This window comes from Sebastes fasciatus, chromosome 22 (assembly GCF_043250625.1).
Source record: "Sebastes fasciatus isolate fSebFas1 chromosome 22, fSebFas1.pri, whole genome shotgun sequence".
In the NCBI taxonomy this organism is placed as follows: Eukaryota; Metazoa; Chordata; class Actinopteri; order Perciformes; family Sebastidae; genus Sebastes; species Sebastes fasciatus.
In genome coordinates, this window is record NC_133816.1 from 1,637,002 (window position 1) to 1,657,506 (window position 20,505).

Genomic DNA, 20,505 nt, shown 5'->3' on the forward strand with positions numbered 1-20,505 from the left:
ATTTAAGTAAAAATTCTGTACCTCCCAATTTCTTGAATATTTCTCTGGGGTTATGATACCAAAAGTTGTTGTTGCTCAGAAAAGATTTTAACCAATTCATTTTCATGGTTCCATTTAAAAAATCAAAGTCGATGGCTTGTACGCCTCCATCCTTAAACTCTTTGGTCATCTCTGCTCTCTTAACATAGTGAATTTTCCTTTTCCAAATATAATCAAAATTAATTCGGTTGATTTTTTTAATAGCTCTATTTGGAATAGTCATTGAGTATGCTGGAAAGATACATCTTGAGATGCTTTCCATTTTTGTCAAGAAAATTCGACCAAGTAAACTAATATCTCTTAATAACCACAAGTTAATTCTATTTTGGCCATCATCTATTACTTTCCACACATTCTTATTTTCGTTTTCAGCTGAATCTCTAGAAATATGAATGCCCAAGTATTTAACAGTCAATTTTATAGGAATATTGTATCCCTCTGTTAAAGGACTTTGATGAATTGGCATTAACTCACACTTGTTCAAATTCAGCTTTAGACCAGAGGCTTTGGAAAAAGTTTGAATCACTTGTAGCACCTTGGGAACTTTGGATAGACGTTTTTGCCGGCGGGATAGTTGCCAGGGTTGCATTCGAAAAGTCCTTTTTGCTTAGGAAAGTTCCTAACGGAGTGAAATGACCCGGAAGTACCTCAGTAGCAGCCATGACAAGGCTGAGGAGTGAGGAGTGTTTAGTTTCCTGTTAACATACAGTAAGAGTTGAGGGATTTTATTTTGAAAACTAGGTGAATACCTAGTTTCCTGTTATCATACAATGAGAGTTGGGGGCTTTTAATCACAGGTGTAATTAATAACATTAATTATGGCTCTGATCCATTGAAGCCCTGGTTTAGAGCATGCTGGCTCACTGAAATAGCGTGGTACAGTAAATAGTGTGTGCGGGTGTGTGGGTGTGTGGGTGTGTGCGTGTGTGCGTGTGTTAGTTAGTCAGCCTGCTCTGATTGGCTAATGTGAATCAGCTGTCTAGCAGCAATCTGAAGTTGCCGTGGTGATTGGCCACTGCTGCAGTGGGGCAGTTTATAATAGGAGTTAACCAGAGACGTACATGTCATAAAAGTGCTTCTACGACAGAAACCGTGACTCCTATCGCTTAGATTGTTCATGAGACCAGTTAGGAGTCTCTGATGAACAAATGGTGTGACATTTGGGTCTGTAGTGTCAAAAATGTGACTTCGGCGGCAGTTTTGAAAAGTATTAACTTTTTTCTCTGATCCAAAAGATTCTGTGAAATTTAATATGGGGCCCTATGGGAGCAAAGCCTGCAGTTGCTCTCACGTTCAGGCATGTGTTGCCAAATGTGTAAGTCCGACTGATTCCATAGCTACATGTTTGCGACCGGCACAAAAATACCTACGTTTTGATGTATTAATTGTGTATGAGGAGTGGACGTTGTGGGCTACAGAGCAATTTGTTCGGAAAATTTTCAAAAGATTTCAAAGCTTTCCCGCACTCTAGCGATGATGTCACGCGCTCTAGCCCTTAACGACCCACGCAATACACACCCATTATAAAATCTGAAACGGTCTGAAAAGTTCACAAAACGTAAACTGCGATTTCGTGAAAACCGTGCCAGCTATCAAAAAATTTCCATTTGGCCAAATAAAGTCCCAAGTCTCGTGACCCGTTTAAACTTTTAATCACGTTTCTACGTTAAAGTATGGCGACTCTGTATGGCCCCAAAGAGGAGTGTTTTTGAGCACTCGTCACGTCGATTTTCAATGCATTCCAATGGAGAAAAAAATCGCGCTTTCGCGCGATTTGCTCGGAGACCGCTGCGCGAATCTCTTAGCCAGGTCATAGCACGCGATTCCCGATCATTCCGCACGTTTTGATGTACTTTTTGTACAGGTGTTGGCAACGCTGCCGGAGGAGTAGCGCGGCAAAGTTTAGGCAGAAGTCTGATAATAGGATAATAGACCAGTGTGCTTTGCACAAGGCTTTGCCTTGTGCTTCTAGGCACACTGGAATAATGAATTCAACTTATGTAGCGCTTTTAAAGAACTCAAAGACGCTTAATGACCCGGAAGTACCTCAGTAGCAGCCAGGATAAGAGCCGTTCGAATTCACCAAATGTTAAGGAAAGGAGCTTCAATGCTTCCTTTATTATCTCCTTTAGCATAGGATACACTGGAGTATCCTTTACCAAAGGAAAAGAGAGAATAACATCCCTAAATTCCTTGCGGCCGTAGCATTTAAAGCGACGCACCATTCGGCCGTTCATAATAACAAACGATATGCTTATCTTGCATATTATTTTCATACGCTCATACACTATTTGAGATTCATGTTAATATGAGTGGACATCGACAACCATTTCGTTTCACCTTATTCTTAATTAATTATTTATTTGGAACATGTAACAAATACCTCAGTAAAAAACAAAACAAGAATAACGTATAAAATGAACAGTAAACAACCAATTAACAAATAATCAACATAAATAAATATTTCATGTCCCAAAAGGAGTAGGAATAAGTACAGCCTACACTTACAGTATATGGTCCTACACCTTCATAACTCTAACAATGAACTCAATATTTATCATATAGTCCTTGTTTATTTCAATTCCAACCTTAGTAATGAGTGATATTTTTCCACGTTAGGTCAGATGATCTTTATTATGTGTTGATGTAAAGTGTTCCAGCAGCAGGAGGACTTGTGGTATCTCTCTTTAACACACCGCGGGTGAAGCAGTCCATCACTGGAAGACCTATTTAAAACGCACAGGGGGGTGGCGCTCAGAGACCGCTATGAGCTGCTGGAGCTCTCTAGAGACCGGTCTGTAGACGAGAGGCTTTGATTTCCTTGTTGACGGATAGTTTGTTTAAATATCACAACACAGATGTCCATTATAAATTAACAGGAACCTGTGTTTATTTGCCTTTTTTCGAGTTAAAAAGCTCCACAATCACCCGCGGGCGTAGCTCGCTGGAGAGCCGGCCAGTGACGCTCACAGAGCGGCTGCAGAGCAGCAGAGTGGCGAGGGAAGATGAGAGGAGAGGAAGAGGAGAGAGAAGAGGAGAGGAGAGAGAAGAGGAGAGGGAAAGAGCAGCTTCTGACGGGGCAGAGAGGTTCCTGATGAGACAACATGACACTTTTTTAACATTTCTCTAATATCTGGAGGGAGATCAGTCCTTTTGCTGTAACTGAAAAAGCAGTTTGAGTAAAGTAAACGTTGTGGATGAATGTTTTATATTTCCCGTCTCTCCTCGTTGATGATCCTGTTTGTCGGACTTCTTTATGAGCTGTCAGAATAAATAGTTTAAACCTGCAGTATCTTATAAAGTAAACAAGCACAACATAAACAACAAAATCAAAGTTGTATTTTTTGATAATATTGTAATAGTGGTACAAGTTAGTTTTTTTGTCCTGTGCTTTAAGAGCTGGTTTGAAGGCTTAAGCCTCGTCTAGCATACTGCTAAATACATCACTTTAACTGTCACATACTGCATACTACTGAGGAACGCAGTATACAGTATGTACTGTATACTGCATACTGCGCTCCTCAGTAGTATGCAGTATGCGGTTTCGAAAACAGCCTCCTTCGATAGGCCTTGGATAGTTGTTGCGTTAGCTGACGAGTAGTGATGGGAATTACAGCTCTTTCTAGTGAGCCAGATCATTTGGCTCAGCTCACCAAGAAGAGCCGGCTCTTTCGGCTCCCAAACGGCTCTTTGTTTTATCACTTCTGCCTTTTATAATTCAGCCAAATTTAGCCCTGTTTTGACCTATGATTAGTATGTGTGCACATATATCACTTAAATTATTCAATATAATTATTCTAAACCTTATAATTTCCAGAATACCAACATTTTTCACGCTGCTTCGTTTTCGACTGTCACTCATCTTGTCTGCTATTCGCGCACCACACTCCTCTCTCTTTCTCTCCTCCTCTTCCTCTTGCTCTGTACCTGTAGACCGTCAGCGCGCCACGCATCCCCGCCCCTCCCTGCATGCTGGTATGATCCACGTCTGTCATCACCTGATTGGTCGCACGGACGTCATTAACACAACATTCAGTCACAGTCAGTGCATGGAATGCCCGTGACGCGGAGAAGATCATCCTATCATTCTGCCTTGAATTAATAAAAAAAAACGGCTCTCGGACGGGAGCCGGCCTCCATCGTTCCTGTTACACATCTCCCCCCATCAACTGGAAACGTCCCCGTTTCTTCACCAAAATAACAGTAATAAACAGTTATTCCAACATCTGTGTAAACAATACCTCCTATAAAACAGTGCTTAACTCCAGAAAACATTAAAGTGCAACAAGGCCACAACATAAAAAACTCAGAATTTGAGTCTTTAAGGTGCGAAGGGGGTCGTACCACTCTCCCCCTGCGAGACTGAGTGGGTTCAAACCCCACTGAATCCCTCCCAAATCCATAATCTAATCCTCCAGTCTGAAACTGACCCTCCCCAACAGGAAGCTGGGAGGCTGGCAAAGCCCCCAAGGCGGGAGGGCAGGTGAAGGGAGGAGGAGTAGCAGGAACAGTCTGTGTCGGTAATGGCAGAGTGTAAGGTTTGAGTCTGTCATGTTGAACAACCTGGGCTCGTTCCATTGAGTCCAGGGGGTTAATGATGCGGTATGTCAGTGCAGCTTCCCCTCCAGAAGCCAGCACCTGCACAACCCGATAGGGGCCCTTCCAGTGTGGCGCCAGCTTGGTACGGCTCTCAGTGGGGTTATTTAGCCATACCAGCGCACCCACGCTGTAGTTACGGTGGCAGCTACGCTCATCATAATACAGTTTCTGCCTCTCATGTGCTTCTGCCACATTGGGTCTAGCCATGCTGAATGCTGACACCAGCCGCTCCACCATGGACAACACATACTCTGTTGGCGATCCAGGGCCCCGGTAGTCCAGAATGCCAAGGGGCACACACACGTCAGCTGGAACCCGTGCCTTGCGCCCATGCATGAGGTAGAAGGGGATGAACTGTGTACTGGAATGCTTGGAGGTGTTGTATGGAAAAGCAACTTCCTTCACATACATGTCCCACTTACCCCCATGAGAAAGCAACATCTTAGCCAGCTGATCGATCAGAGTTCTGTTATGACGCTCCACCATGCCATCAGACTTAGGGTTGTAAGCAGTGGTGCGCGTTTTCTTTATGCCCAACAGTTTACAGAGGCTCTGGATTACCTCTGCCTAAAACTGGCGGCCCTGATCTGTCATGATGGCACTGCCTGTAGGCTTAGTGTTTCCTTGTGTTTCCTTTGTTTCCCTGCCCTGTTGTCTCCTGTGTGTTTTTCCCTGTTTGTCTAGTATGTCAGTGTGTTGGGAGGTGTGGCCTTCCTCCTCCTCCTCCTCCTCTGGGCGAGCATTGGGAGCAGCTGAAATCAATCATTCACAATCAACAGCAGTATATCTACCCTGGTCTTCCTGCAACTCATCGCCAGATCGTCCGTCATTCACTGTGGTACATGACGTATTCAGGCTCCCTTGTATCTTGGTTTTTGACTTGCTCATGCTTGTGTTTTTGGATTTTTGGATTCACCCTGTTTTGTCCTCTGTTCAGGTCTGTTCAGCTGAGGCTGCTTCCTGCTCCAACCCGCCTGCTCACTCCTACACGCTGCTCCTAATCAACCTGGATCCTTACCTCCAGGAGATCCTGCCCTGTTCACAGTTCCTTGTCTATTATTGTAATAAATTATAGATTTATTACACCTTCAAAAGACTTGTGTTTGTGTTCTGCTATTGAGTCCACGCTTTTGGTGAACAAGATCATAACATGATCACTGTGGAGAACTTCCAGGACTCCATGCACTAACACATAATCCTCAAACAGGCAATGAGCCACTGTTTGAGCTCTCTGGTTCTGTAGGGCGTACAAGTTTAGAAAACTTAGTGAAGTAGTCCTCCACTACTAAAATTTATCTGTTCCCCCGGGAGGTCAAAGGCAACTCCAAAATGTCCGCAGCCACCCGCTGCATCGGGCGGACAGCCTGAGACCCCCCTTTGGGTGCTCTCTGCCTGGGAACTGGGTACCTGTGACCTGTGACTGACGGTTAAACTCAATCCATAGTTTCCTCAGATTACCCCCTGAGGAGCCTGCGAGGCGGTCTCGTTGTGCCCGGTTCCAACCAAGCCAACACTGTGCTAATGTCTGTGTCCTCGCGCTGCAAGGGCAGCAGCTCCGAGTCCCTGATGGAGATAGAATAGATAGGATCCTGGTTCATGTGTGTCGTGTCTGGAGATGAGGAGTAGTTTGGCTCCTCCACAGAGGCAATGGGGAACCCCCCCCGTTAAGGTGTCCGGGTCAACAGGCCGACGGGACAGTGCATCTGCATTGTTATGACGGGAACCGTCCTTGTGAATCATGACCCAGTCCAACGGGTCCAGCTCCAAAATCCACCTACTCCTCTGTCCCGTGGGGTCATGGTCCATAGCCATGCGCCTGAGGCCCAGAAGGGGACGATAGTCAGTTATGATGGAGAAAGTAGACAGTCCCACATAGTGTTTGTGTTCCCATAGTTCCCTCTCGAAAGTGGACCACCGCTTTTGTGTGAGGGAGAGAGCCTGGCTGGCGTAGGCCATCACCTTCTCGAGCCCCTCAACTTCCTGTGCCAGCACCGCTCCCACTGCATCTTTAGAGGCGTCAGTGTAGATTTTAAATGGGAGTGCAAAATTTGGCAGCATCACCACCGGTGAGGAGATAAGCACCTGCCTGAGGTAGGCAAAAGCCTCCTCACACTCAGAAGTCCACTCAAAGGGCACATTTTTTCCTACCAGGTGATTCAGCGGTGCAGCATGTTGTGAAAAGTTTTTCACAAACCTCCTGTAATATGAACAGAGGCCCCACAAAAGCTCTAACCTCCGAGGGGGTGCAGGGGGTTGGCCAAGTTCTTTTCAGTATTACGAGGGTCCGGCTGGAGGCCCTACTGAGAGACCACATGACCCAGGAAAACCACATGGTCCTTGGCGAAGTTGCATTTTTTTGGATTGAGCTTCAGGCCAGCCCACTGTATCCTGGACAGAACCTCCTTGAGGTGAAGGAGGTGACCCTCGAACGAGTGACTGTAAATCAGTATATTGTCCAATTACACCATGCATATATGCCAAGGGAGGCCCTTCAGGACGAGCTCCATCATACACTGGAAGGTGGCCGGAGAGTTGGTCAGACCCATAGGCATGGCCCGCCACTGGTACAGCCTGGGGGGTGCTACAATATCCTTTGTAGTTTCATCACAGAATGACAATAAAATGAAATGAAGGTAACAAAAAAAACACACCAGAAGCCAGAAATGGTGGAAGGTTAGGCTTGGGGCTAGCAACCCCAACTTGTAAAAAACCTGTATTCTACAGAAACGTTGACAACAGAAAGACAGAATCAAATCCTGGTAGAGGAGGGTTCCTCATCAAGAGGAAATATGATGCTGTGTGATGAAAGTCACAAAGTCAAGGAAGTCACAGAGCCGAAACCCCTTCTGTCAACCAGGGACATCCGGATTGGAACGTGGAACGTTAGGACCATGTATGAGACCGGAAAGACCATGCAAGTAGCAGCAGAAATGAATAGATACAACCTAGACCTGTTGGGAATCGGTGAGACAAGATGGATTCAATCTGGACAACAAAGACTGATGACAGGAGAGCTGCTACTCTACTCTGGCCATGAAGAAGACAAAGCCCCGCACACAGAGGGAGTCGGTCTTCTTCTATCAAGAACAGCACAGAGAGCACTAATTGGATGGGAAGCACATGGGCCAAGAATCATAACAGCTTCTTTCAGAACTAAGAAGCAGAAGATCAAGATGAATGTGATACAGTGCTATGCACCAACGACAGCAACGGTGAAAATAAAGATGACTTTTATAACAGACTGCAGAGCATCCTGGAACAGATATAGGGAAAAGACATCAGTATTCTCATGGGGGACTTCAATGCAAAGACCGGAAGAGACAACACAGGCTATGAAGAAGTAATGGGCAAGCAGGGTTTGGGAGAGATGAGTAAGAATGGAGAGAGATTTGCAGACACCTGTGCTCTGAACCACCTAGTCATAGGTGGAAACGTCTTTCCACACAAGAGTATTCATAAAGCGATCACCGGATGGCGTGACAGAGAACCAGATAGACCACTTCTGTATAACCAGGAAGTTCAAGAGATCACTTCAGGACCTACGGGTGAGGAGAGGAGCAGTCATAGCATCAGATCACCACCTGCTAGTTGCCACTCTGAAGCTGAAACTGAAGAAGCACTGGATGGAAACAACAACAAAGAGACAGAAGTTCAGCGTCCGCCTTTTGGAAGAGACACAGAAAAGGGAGGAGTACACGCTGAATCTGAAGAACAGATTCCAGGTATTGCAAGATCTGCGCATGGAAGAAGACATGCAAGATCAATGGGAAAAGATAAGAGAGGCCGTCACAACAACATGTCAGGAAGTGATCGGACTAAAGAAGTGCCAGCAGAAAGAGTGGATATCAGCAGAAACTCAACACAAGATAGAAGAGAGAAGACAGAAGAAGGCAGAGATCAACAACTGTCGTACAAGAACAACCAGGGCAAAAGCCCAACAAGAATACACAGAGGTCAAAAGATAGGGTAAAGAAAAGTGCGAAGAAGGACAAGAGAAATTACATCGACAGCCTGGCTAAAGAAGCAGAAGAGGCGGCAAAACCAGACAACATTCCGGCAGAGGCGCTGAAGGCAGACATGGACACCTCTGTAGAGATGCTGCACCCACTGTTCCAGAAGATCTGGGAGAAGGAGGAAGTACCAACAGACTGGCAAAAGGGCTATCTGGTTAAGCTCCCCAAGAAAGGAGACCTGAGCAAATACTCTAACTACAGAGGAATCATGCTTCTCTCATTGCCAGGAAAGATATTCAACAGAATTCTCCTGGAACGAATAAAGAAAGCCGTGGACCCATTGCTAAGAGACCAGCAAGCAGGCTTTCGGCAGAATAGATCATGCGTGGACAAGATCGCAACTCTCCGCATCATAGTTGGATCAGTCATTGGAATGGAATTCTCCACTGTACATCAACTTCATAGACTATGAAAAGGCATTTGACAGTGTTGACAGAAGCATCCTCTGGAAACTGCTTCGATACCATGGAATTCCAGAAAAAATGGTCAACATAATCAGGAACTCTTACGCAGGGATGACCTGCAGAGTTATCCATGGAGGATAGCTTACCAGAAGCTTCCAAGTGAAGACCGGCGTCAGGCAAGGCTGTCTACTGTCCCCTTTCCTCTTCCTCCTTGCTATCGATTGGATAATGAAGACCACAACAGCACAGAGGAGAAACGGGATCCAGTGGACACTTACAACACAGCTAGATGACTTAGACTTTGCTGATGACCTGGCTTTGCTGTCTCACAGTCGACAACAGATGCAAGAAAAGACAAGAATACTGGCAGACACATCATCACAAATAGGCCTCAACATCCATAAAGGGAAAAGTAAAGTCCTCAAGGTCAACACAACCAGCGAAGACTCAGTGACCTTGGAGGGAACAGCACTTGAAGAAGTGGAAGCCTTTACATATCTCGGTAGTGTCATCAATAAGCAGGGCGGAACGGATGCAGATGTCAGAGCCAGAATCAGCAAGGCAAAGGCTTCATTCATACAACTTAAGAATATCTGGAGCTCCAAAGAAATCAGCCGGCGGACAAAGCTCAGACTCTTCAACTCCAACATCAAACCAATACTCCTCTATGGTTCAGAGACGTGGAGGACAACCAAGACCACAATAACAAAAGTACAAACATTCATAAACAACTGCCTGAGGTGGATCTTAAACATCCACTGGCCAGATACCATCAGCAACAATGATCTTTGGCAGAGAACAGGTCAAAAACCTGTTGAAGAAGAGATCAGGAGAAGGAGATGGGGATGGATTGGCCACACACTCCAGAAACCGAGTACCAGCATCACCAGGCAGGCCCTTAGATGGAACCCACAAGGCAAAAGAAGGAGAGGCCGGCCCAAGAACACCTGGCGCAGGGACCTTGACACGAACATCAAACAGAGCGGGCTGACATGGAAACAACTGGAGAGGAAAGCCCAGGACAAAAGACTCTGGCGAACTGTGGTCAACGGCCTATGCTCCACAAAGGAGCGACAGGCTTTGAAGACAACAAAAAATAACCTTGAACTTTATTCACCACTAAATTACATTATTAAAACCTTCATCTAAAACACATTAAACACGGCACTCAAATTAGCATGTAAATGCTACTCAGCTACAAGTGTAGAGATAAAGGATGCCTGCAGAACAGGAATACACAAACACAAAATCTCGCGAACTAGAGAAACTCTCATGAGAGTGTTCCAAAACGGTGGATCCTTTTTTTTTTCACCCGTCAAACAGGAACTCCCAGCCAGCTACTGATTTTGTCCAGTAACTTTATTGTCCTGTTCATGTCAGTCATTCGGTTCTAAGTTCGATTTAACTCAGTTTTTGTCAAAAAAAGAAGAATTGGTACAAATGATTTATGGTAAAATAACACTAAGCAATTAGTTACCTGAGTTTGCACCTTAAATAAGGTCACATGATTTGACCAAACAGCTGCTGATGCATTCTTTACTGAGTGACCATACCAAAAAGAAGTTTATTCAAGTGTGCTCTTTAAACTTACAATAAGAGTGTATACTTTCAGTTTACTTTGTATGTACTTATCAGAGATATACTTAACAAAAGTATACTTGGCTCATACCGACAAGTATACAGAACAGTCTAAGTATACTTGACTCATACCGACAAGTATACAGAAAAGTGAAAGTATACTTGGCTTATAGGCCTACTTGTACTTAATCTTTTGATCGAGATGTATTTAAGTAAAGTATAATGAAGTATTCTACCTTATAGGCCTAAAGAAGGGTATACTATACTAGGTATGCTTGTAGTTGTGCTGACTTCATGATAGCGTAGCCTATTAAAGTGTGTGAGTTTGTAAAAGGATGCTTTGATATGAATTTACTTCAATTCATCAACATTTTTCTAAGTGTTTAGATTATCTGTTCACGATAATAATATAATTATAATAGCAATGATATAATAATAAGACGAGTCTCAAGTCACTGTGTGTGACTTCAGTGTGACTCGAGTCCCCGTCTCTGCTAAAAAGTGGGCTACAAATATATAGTATAGTTGCAGTATAAAAACTATTAAACTAGTGGTTTACTGAGAGTATACTTTAAAGTGTACTTTCATAAACTATAAAGTGGACTACAAGTATAAAACTAGTAAACTATCAGTACACTTATAGTATAGTTGCAGTACAAAATAAAACTTATATGTAAACTAGTTGTGTAATCAAAGTTTACTGTTCTTACACTTAAAGTACACTTAAAAGTACTTTTATAAACCAAAAAGTGGGCCACTTTAGTCCCAAGAAGTATAAGTAGTACACTTAGAAGTATACTACTAGTACATTGATATTAGTATACTTACTACATAAAGTATACTTGGGGAATATATCCTTTACATTTACTTAAAGTTTACTTGATAAAGTAAAGTTGAAGTATAGTACTTCTTCCTCCATGACAGATAGTGTAGTATTGTGATTATGTAGTGGTGTTGAACTCTCCAACTCTTCAGTCAGTCATGTTTACTCTGGCGCCATCTTGTGACAGAAACACATTACTGCAGCTTAGAGGTGAAGAGTCACAAACACATGAGATCAGAGTTACATTGATGAGATGAAGACATCCAACATTTAGAGTGAAATCAAAACGGTCTTTTTGAAGACTCGTCGCTGTGTCTGGTTGTCCAGAGACTTCCTCTTTCTCTGTGAACAAACTTGACAACAAACTAACTTCACCATCATCCAAACTAATGTCGACGAAGAAGCGTTGAAACAAAGTGACAAGTGGACATTTCTTTTGTCTCTGCTGCTGATGAAATCATAGACATCCATCCGCATCCATCTGTACTGGGTGGATGTCTTTGGATGAAATGGCCTGTCGCCTTCATCAGGACGGTGCTTTTATTTTGAAGTCAGATAGCAGGATATACCTAAACCACGAGAGGTCCAGTTTAGTTTCACTTTGAGCTCGGTCGTGTCGCAGTTTCTTCTTCTTCTCTCCTTCTAAAAAGGTTTGTAAACGACTCTGTTTCTGTTGGATTCGTTACCGAATAACCAAAGAACGATTCTTTTCTTTAATATTAAGATTTATGATTCCCAGTTGAATATGAAAAGACTAAATAATACACGGACACATCTGTGGCCTACGCGCGCGGTAACGCCCAGTGCGCGTGCATGTTAGTGTTTGGAACAAACGGCTGTGTCACGTGTTCTGCAGTTGAATATGAAGCTCGTGTGTCCAGTAGTTAACGGTCACTTTTGACTCCTAAATAAAAATTAAAAATCAATTTGTAACCATCAGATTATGAACATACACACAGAATCAGACACACACAATCACATATAGTGGTTAAGATTTTAATCTGTAACATCTTTATTTTTTATAGTTTTCATCACAACATCACTATCATGTTCATTTTTATACATTTTGCTTTTTTAACTTTTATAATATTTTTAAGACATTTAAATTAATTTCCATCAAGCTTTGTGCATCTTTGTAAATATTGATATAAAAACAATAATTTTAAATAAATAAGGGATTTTGTGATTTTCTTTACACCCTGAACAATTTAGACCATACTTGACTGTTTTGAAATAATAATGGCATGGTAACACTTTAGAATAAGGGGCACAAACATGTGAGTAGTGACTAGTGAACGAATGAGGGACTCCTCAGTAACTACTCCGTATTAGTCTCTCGTTACTAGTTTTGTGCCTCTCAGCAGCTGATTAAGTCACATATATTCATGAACTAATCATTATTACTTAATGATTCATTAATATAGGACCTCCCAGTCTGGTCTCTAGTCACTCATCATTATCTACTATATAGTCCTCCATTAGCAATTATTAGAGAAGTACTCATTAACCAGTTATCAATCATCAAGTCCTTCCTGATTCATTCCTCACTCCTTTTATAATCATTAGCTACTTTATCAAATCTGATTGGGAGTTACTCATTAACTAGTGGTTCACTAGCAGTTAGGTAAACTAGTAACGACTCATTCATTCTGATTATTACCCCCAAGTAAAGTAAGACATCATATAGAATAGTTACTGAGGAGTCCCTCATTCCTTCTTCATTCCTTCCTCATTCCTTCTTCATTCCTTCTTCATTCCTCCCTTATTCCTTCTTCATTCCTCCCTCATTCCTTCCTCATTCCTTCTTCATTCCTTCCTCATTCCTCCCTAATTCCTTCTTCATTCCTCCCTCATTCCTTCCTCATTCCTTCTTCATTCCTTCCTCATTCCTTCTTCATTCCTTCCTTATTCCTCCCTCATTCCTTCCTCATTCCTTCTTCATTCCTCCCTCATTCCTTCCTCATTCCTTCTTCATTCCTTCCTCACTCCTTCTTCATTCCTCCCTCATTCCTTCCTCATTCCTTCCTTATTCCTCCCTCATTCCTCCCTCACTCCTTCTTCATTCCTTCTTCATTCCTTCCTCATTCCTTCCCCAGTAACTACTCATTTTTGTGTCCCTTATTGTAAAGTGTTACCACTCTGACTGGATGTAGTAGACTTGGAAAAAGAGGAACATTTCAAATGTTGAAGAGCTTTTCAAAGTCCGTCAAATAGAAGTGAAAAGTGATGTCGTCAAAGAAAGGCAGAGAAAATGTGGGTTATGCAGCATTTTTGGAATAATAATCGACTAGTTGACAGTGATTTGTGAATAGTATTTTTGCTTGGAATGCACATCCCTATTGTGAATGTCATTTCTTAGGTATGACTGCAGCTCAAAGTGCCAACAACATGGGAACAGTCCCATGAGTGTATTTAGTATTGAGGTGAATGAGTGCTGTGTGTTAGTCATGATGAAGAGGATTCATGTGTGAGCTCTCCCAGCAGCTTGTTGGCTTCATGTGAAGGCTCTGCTATGAGTCAGTGTGAGGACAAAGAGGAGGGAGTCTCTCCCTCTAAAACCACTCTGCGTGGGGATCATGCTAGCCAGACCAGAGCTCAGAGGTCAGTTGACCATCTCTAACTGTCCACGACTCTTCTCCATGTCACAAAGTCTTTGATTCACTGACAATGTTTCTTAATATGTGAGCTTTAATGGATTTCTTTCTATCAGGATCCATCAGGAACCAGACAGTCCTGAACCTGAACCCAGCTGTGTGTCCATGAAGAGTGACTGGTCTATGGGACGTCCTATAACCTTCAAAGATGGACGCCGCTCTGTTGAACAACGGTGAGGATTTCAAACTGATAATGAAGACAAATATACTGTGTACAGTAGGTGTATTAAATCACTGACAGGTTTTGTCTCAGTGTGTTGTGAGTGCAGTGCTGAATTTATTTTGTGTTTCTATCAGGAGGAAGCTGGAAAAACCCAGACCTGAATCCAGCTGTGTGTCCATGAAGAGTGACTGGTCTATGGGTCATCCTATATGCTTCAAAGATGGACGCCGCTCTGATGAACAAAGGTGAGGATTTCAAACTGATAATGAAAACAAAAAATGATTAACCTACAGTATGTATTAGGGTCGGAACGGTTCACAGAATTCACGGTTGGGTTCATATCACGGTTTTGGGTACGGTTCGGTTCATTAATGTTCCAGCGAGGAGGTCATGTTCTGATTTCAACATGCTTTTCATTTATTTGGCAAAAATAAGTAAAGAAATGTTTACCTTAACAAAAGTATGGCTTACATAAAGAACATAAACACTTCTTCATTGTCAAATCTTAATTGAAAGAACAGCTCTTCTACAGTAATTAGTGTAAACAAAAAATACAGCTTTATTATTTTCATATAAATATGATGAAATTATAAACTAAGGCCATACATTGAAGCATAAGCTCAACCAGAACTATGCTAAGAAACGGTTAGCTTTTCATCTCCCACTCATTCAACACTGTCTCATTGGTCATAATTCTTATTATAACAGTTAAGGCACTCAAATACTGACATATTGTCAATAAGAAGAAATAAATTACAAAAATAAAATCCCAAATGTCTGTAATGTAAATGTAATGTTCCATCTTAAGGCTGTTGGTAAATCCTCTACTGCTGCTTATGCTAGTTTCTACAGGGCAGGCACAACAGACTAACATTCACACGTGAAGGGTCACGCTCTTTGACCATATGCTTTAATTCTGTATAGTTTATGATGGAGTGTGGTCGTATATGCAGCGATAAACACTGTTATAGCATTAGATATTACTTTGGCACGGTGTGAATCTGCAGTGGGAGGCTGTCTGAACGCTGTGGGGGAACGGACTCTCCGTCCAGTCTGCTTTTGTTTCGCTCCGCTGATCGACACATTCGGGTGATGCCGTCGTAATTAAATGTTTCAAGTGTCCTCATATAAACCCGACTTCAGTTGAACAGTGTCGGCGTACAGTCTGACACAAATCCTTGTGAGTTTAACTTGACTATCATGAGCTACTGGGCGCTACAGCGCTGTTATCATTCCTGGTGCGCTGCCAAAACTTTCCGGGTAAAAGTCACGCTCCAGAGTTTCTGTTCCACGCGTGCGAGTAGTAAACATAAACAACTGTTTGGGTAACGGCAAACCGAAAGGATGTCGCGAACCGAACGTCCTAAACCGAACGGTTCGGGTCAAATACACGAACCGTTCCACCCTTAGTATGTATTGCAATTTTTTTTTCACGATTTTGAAATAGATGTTTTAATGCCAGAATCGATGTATTTGCTTCCTTTGAGTCTATGTGGAGGTAGAAGGAAGTTACTGCTTTTAATGTTGTAGTCTCAGTAACTTGACGTCATATCTGTTCCGTATCCGTCAACCAAAACAAACCTCAGCGAGCTGAAACGAGGAAGTATAAACCGTTGGAGGGTCAGCGTGGATACGACCTGCACCCTCACATGTTAAATCCAGCGTGGTAAACACTACACATCCAGTAAAGGATGGAAACACTTTGGGTTTCACACATTGCAGGAAAAGCAGAGCTGGACTTTTTATCAATAATACGGCATTAGTGTTTAACTAATATGATCACCCCACAGCATCATTTCCTGCCTCTGCTGCTCACTGCACTGAATACAGCTTTAAAATATTCATTGAAACATTCAATTTAACATTGAATTCATACAAAATGTAACCAAAAACTACCTGAAGACAAATATACTGTGTACAGTAGGTGTATTAAATCACTGACAGGTTTTGTCTCAGTGTGTTGTGAGTGCAGTGCTGAATTTATCTCGTGTTTCTATCAGGAGGAAGCTGGAAAAACCTGAACCTGAACCCAGTTGTGTGTCCATGAAGAGTGACTGGTCTATGGGTCATCCTATATGCTTCAAAGATGGACGCCATTCTGATGAACAAAGGTGAGGATTTCAAACTGATAATGAAAACAAAGTGATGATGATATCAGACGTTAGGGAAGTTAAATATAAAGATGGACACTAGGGGTGGGACAAAAAATTATTCACCTACAGTATGTATCGCAATTGTTTTTTCAATTTTTAATGCCAGAATCGATATATTTGCTTCATTTGAGTCTATGCGGAGGTAGAAGGAAGTTACCGTTTTTATTGTTGTAGTCTGAGTAACGTGACGTCATACCTGCTCCGTATCCTTCAACCAAAACAAACTGAACAAAATGTTTTTTATTAGACTGTCAGTTGTGAGATCTCTTTTTCAGTCAACCTCATTCACACTGGGAGCTGCCCAGTACAACCAGTCTGACACTGAGCAGCTCCACTGGAGCTGCTGGAGGTTCTAGCCGCTAGCTATTTATCTATCGTCAAATTGCTAGCAGCTAGCTAGCAGCTAGCTAGCGCTAGCCTTAGCTATTTATAGCTAGCAATTTGGCAATAGCTAGCTAGCCAGCTTTAGTTATCTAGCCTGAGTTAGCTGCTAGGTAGCTAGATAGTGGAAAACAGGAGTTTGGGTTTTTGCATTGTGGCCTGCGGTGACAAGTCCTAAATTTCCAGTCTCCTAAATTTCCTTCGGGATCAATAAACTCTCTAGTGTGGACCTTTGGCCAAAGTACGTATATTGCCAAGAAGTAAAAGTCAATTGGTCGTTTCATTGCAACATCAGCGCCCAGCAACAAAGCTACACTTCCGCCATTTTGGACTGAAAGCGACTAAAAAAGTCTGCTTAAAAAGGGCCGTACAAAACTAAATCAAAATTATTTCTATGCTACCAAAATGGCTTGTGTAAAACAATAAATCATATATTTAATAAGCGTTTGTAAACAGGTCTGAAATTATCTTTCTTTACTTCCTGCCACTGTGGGAGACAAGTATTTGTGTTTGTCTGCCACTCAGAAATTGTATCTGTCGATTTTGAAATCTCTGCGCTAAATGAAAGAATAACATTTTAGATCTAATGTCATTCAATGTTCAATATATTTTACATAAAAAAACATGATATACACGGTAAATTACAGTGTTGGAATTACACAGTGGAGGGAGGGTAGTGTATACAGTACTGTACTGTACTTTGCTATGTCATCTATAGTGGTTATTTGCATAAAAACACACAATTCAAATGATAATGATTATTTAAATATTTGCTTTGATTAAAAAAAATCTTGGCAAGTTGCTTAGAGCTAGTGTTAAGAAGTTAAACAGGTCATAATTCTCTCTCTAATATCTATTTAATATTGATGTGAAAAAATCTCCTTCAAACAACTGGATTTATTCAAGTTTCTCACCAAAAACTTAATTTTACGAGATTTCATTTGAACACATCATGATAACATTGTAATTAACCTTCGCCCAATAGTCATTTTCCTGAGCAGACTTTGAACGCCTCATAATAATAACTGAATGGCACCTCCGTTAACGTTAGTAGCTCCACTATTTTCCAGTCAGGACTGTGCTGCCCACCGGCTGCTAACAGCTAACGTTACAAACTCTCCTCCTGCTGATTTAAACACAGTTTTGTTGTTCACAGTGTAGAATTATCAGAGAAAAATAGGGTGCACCCCCTCAGGTTTAGTAGCGCCACGTTGTTGAGCACTTTTTTTTTCTCTCTGTCGTGTCTATGGTCCCAAACTGAAACAGTGTGCTTACGCGTCATTGTGCATGAGTAACTGTCAGAGAGCACACCAATAAGAGGAGTCGATAGTCACAGAGGCATTAGATGCCAAGAAAGCGGACAACTACGGTTCTCTTTTCCCATCTCTAGCGTTTTCCCTGTCTGCTAAAGTGGCGGATGTCCTGATGATTTCACCCACCACTGCCAACAATTTACCCGCAAGTCCAAAATGGTGAAGAAAACTCTGAAGTTTAGTCTCTTTGCTTCTATACTCTTTGCTTTGTCCACCCGGCATCTATCTGGCAGTGAGAGTTTACAAAAACGCTGTCGACACAACGCCATGCTTTTGTATGCTGACCGGTCGGTGTACTGATATGCTTCTGTACTTTTGTAGCTCCTCATAGCGGAACCATCTTAACCAGGAGACAGTACAAATGTCCTCATATGTGATTTCAGGCCATTTTGGTACGTTGTCCTTCCACTCATTGATGGCTGATGGATGTGGTGTTGTAAAACCGTCTCTGGTAAAACCATCCGATCACCGCAGTGTAGCTGCTTAATAGCACTGCTGGCACTAAACTGGAAGAACTAACACAACTACGTTCCAGCCGGAAGTGAAAAATGTGCGTGGCAGCATAAGGTGAATATGGAGGGGTTGGTGAGAGCTGTTGGGACTAAACCAAACTGACTGAAGAAAACAGTGAGCTGAAAGCTACAAACAGCTGCAGACTGAGCTGTTGATTCTCAGTGGGATCAGCAGGACTAGTAAACATTTAAAGGGACTGTTTGTAAAAATCAGAATTGTTTGTTAACAGCGACACCTGTGGCCGTTAAGTCAACTAAAGTCAGCGTTCTGTTGCTCGCGTTTGCTCGCTCTAAATAGACATGAACGAGCATCGCTCAAAACAGTGAGGCGACACACGTCAGCTAAAAGCACAATATCACTCTATATTTCAGCTGCTTGGCAGTAATGTTAGCTGACCAGACGAAGGTCTCTCCATGAATCACTGCTGATCCTAGTGTTGGCTTTTCCTGCCTCAGCCTGCAGACACCGGAGTTTTGGTCGGAGACGATAAAGTTTTTCGCTCTTGAGCCCCATCACTTCATGAGACACGGGAAACCTCTGTTTGTCTGGAGGAGCTGCAGCATTTATTTCTGCACAAACGTCCACTGTACATTCACTAGATATTCTCAGAGTTACTAACTCTTCTGCAGTGTGGAGTGTGTGCGCATGCACGTAAGAGTGGAGCAAGCTTAGTGAAGGCAGGCAGGCAGAGGAGCAGAGGAGCAGAGGAGCAGAGTACAGCAGAGACTCTGGCCCTGGAAACCAAAGCTACGGTCTCCCCCGTGTCCTCCGGGGGTCCTCCGACCGCGGCCAACACTGTTTTGCAAGATGGGCTTCACTAGATATAACTTTGCGGTTTTGGTGCTTCCGTGTAGTTTGTGTTGGAGTCTGAGTCTGAACAACGTAGCCACACGCGAGCGTGCATATGCGAGCGCGCATGGGACACCAACCCGGGTGATTTATACGTGTAAGAAGTTACAAACAGTCCCTTTAACACTAAAGGGAGTCATCCGATTCACTGTTGACATCCAAATATCACTTCATGGACCTGTACCTGGTGTTTGTCTCTGTGTGGACAGACATAATGTGAGCTCATTCTTCATGATTCCTCCACAGAGTGGACCAGGAGAGCTCGGAGGTTCCGAGTTTTCAGTCTGCCCAGCAGCATCAAACACACCTGGACTCCATATTTATGGTCTGTACATGTACATCAAATACTTTTACATCTATTCTGTTCACAGTCATCTCCATGCTGCGTTTATTAGACCAGTGGGATGTCATTCTGTCCAACATGGATCTGATGTTTGGTTCCATGATTTTAGTTTGATTGTGTCATTCATATAATATTCTGTTCCAGCTGCTGGAGGAGAACATCGTTAGTTTTGTGAAGAACGAGCTGAAGAAGATCCAGAAGGTTGTAAATTCAGATTACCCAGAATGCCTAGAGAGTGAGAGGGAGGATGAGGAGGTGTTGGACGGTGAGGATGAAGAGAAGAGGAGCAGCAGAGAGGAATTTCTGAAGATCACACTGCACTTCCTGAGGAGAATGAAGCAGGAGGAGCTGGCTGACTGTCTGCAGAGCAGTAAGAGGATTTCTTTAAAGATTTAACATGTTAGATGAATGGAACGTTTACTAATGTCTCAAGAGATGGACCGAAATATAGACCCTTTGTGTGTCGACGTCATGATTACGTCACAGTGTTAGCTGTAGGCTAACACTGGCAGTGGGTTAAAGTTACACATCTAAAATGTCATCTTGCTGTGTTGTTGGGTGTCAGAATCCAGATATCACAACAGTTGAGATGACAAACTGTGATTCGAGGCTCTAGCGAGCTACAATATCAGAGAAACGTTTCAGAGATGGAGAGTAAATGTTGTTAATAGTTAGCCTTC

At 42.7% G+C, this 20,505-nt stretch overlaps 2 protein-coding genes across 2 annotated transcripts in view; one reads left to right on the forward strand and one right to left on the reverse strand.

Moving 5' to 3' along the window:
- LOC141760417 (transcription factor 7-like) overlaps window positions 1–11,965 on the reverse strand; it is a 37,757-nt gene extending 25,792 nt beyond the window's left edge. Inside the window, exon 1 of the mRNA XM_074623236.1 lies at window positions 11,832–11,965. Coding sequence (XP_074479337.1) covers window positions 11,832–11,933 — 102 coding nt within the window. The 5' untranslated portion in view covers window positions 11,934–11,965. The remainder of the gene's footprint in view (window positions 1–11,831) is intronic.
- A 41-nt stretch (window positions 11,966–12,006) lies between these two features.
- LOC141760396 (NLR family CARD domain-containing protein 3-like) overlaps window positions 12,007–20,505 on the forward strand; it is a 32,596-nt gene continuing 24,097 nt past the window's right edge. Inside the window, exons 1-7 of the mRNA XM_074623187.1 lie at window positions 12,007–12,106; window positions 13,941–14,057; window positions 14,167–14,283; window positions 14,408–14,518; window positions 16,274–16,384; window positions 19,729–19,807; window positions 19,970–20,195. Coding sequence (XP_074479288.1) covers window positions 13,969–14,057; window positions 14,167–14,283; window positions 14,408–14,518; window positions 16,274–16,384; window positions 19,729–19,807; window positions 19,970–20,195 — 733 coding nt within the window. The 5' untranslated portion in view covers window positions 12,007–12,106; window positions 13,941–13,968. The remainder of the gene's footprint in view (window positions 12,107–13,940; window positions 14,058–14,166; window positions 14,284–14,407; window positions 14,519–16,273; window positions 16,385–19,728; window positions 19,808–19,969; window positions 20,196–20,505) is intronic.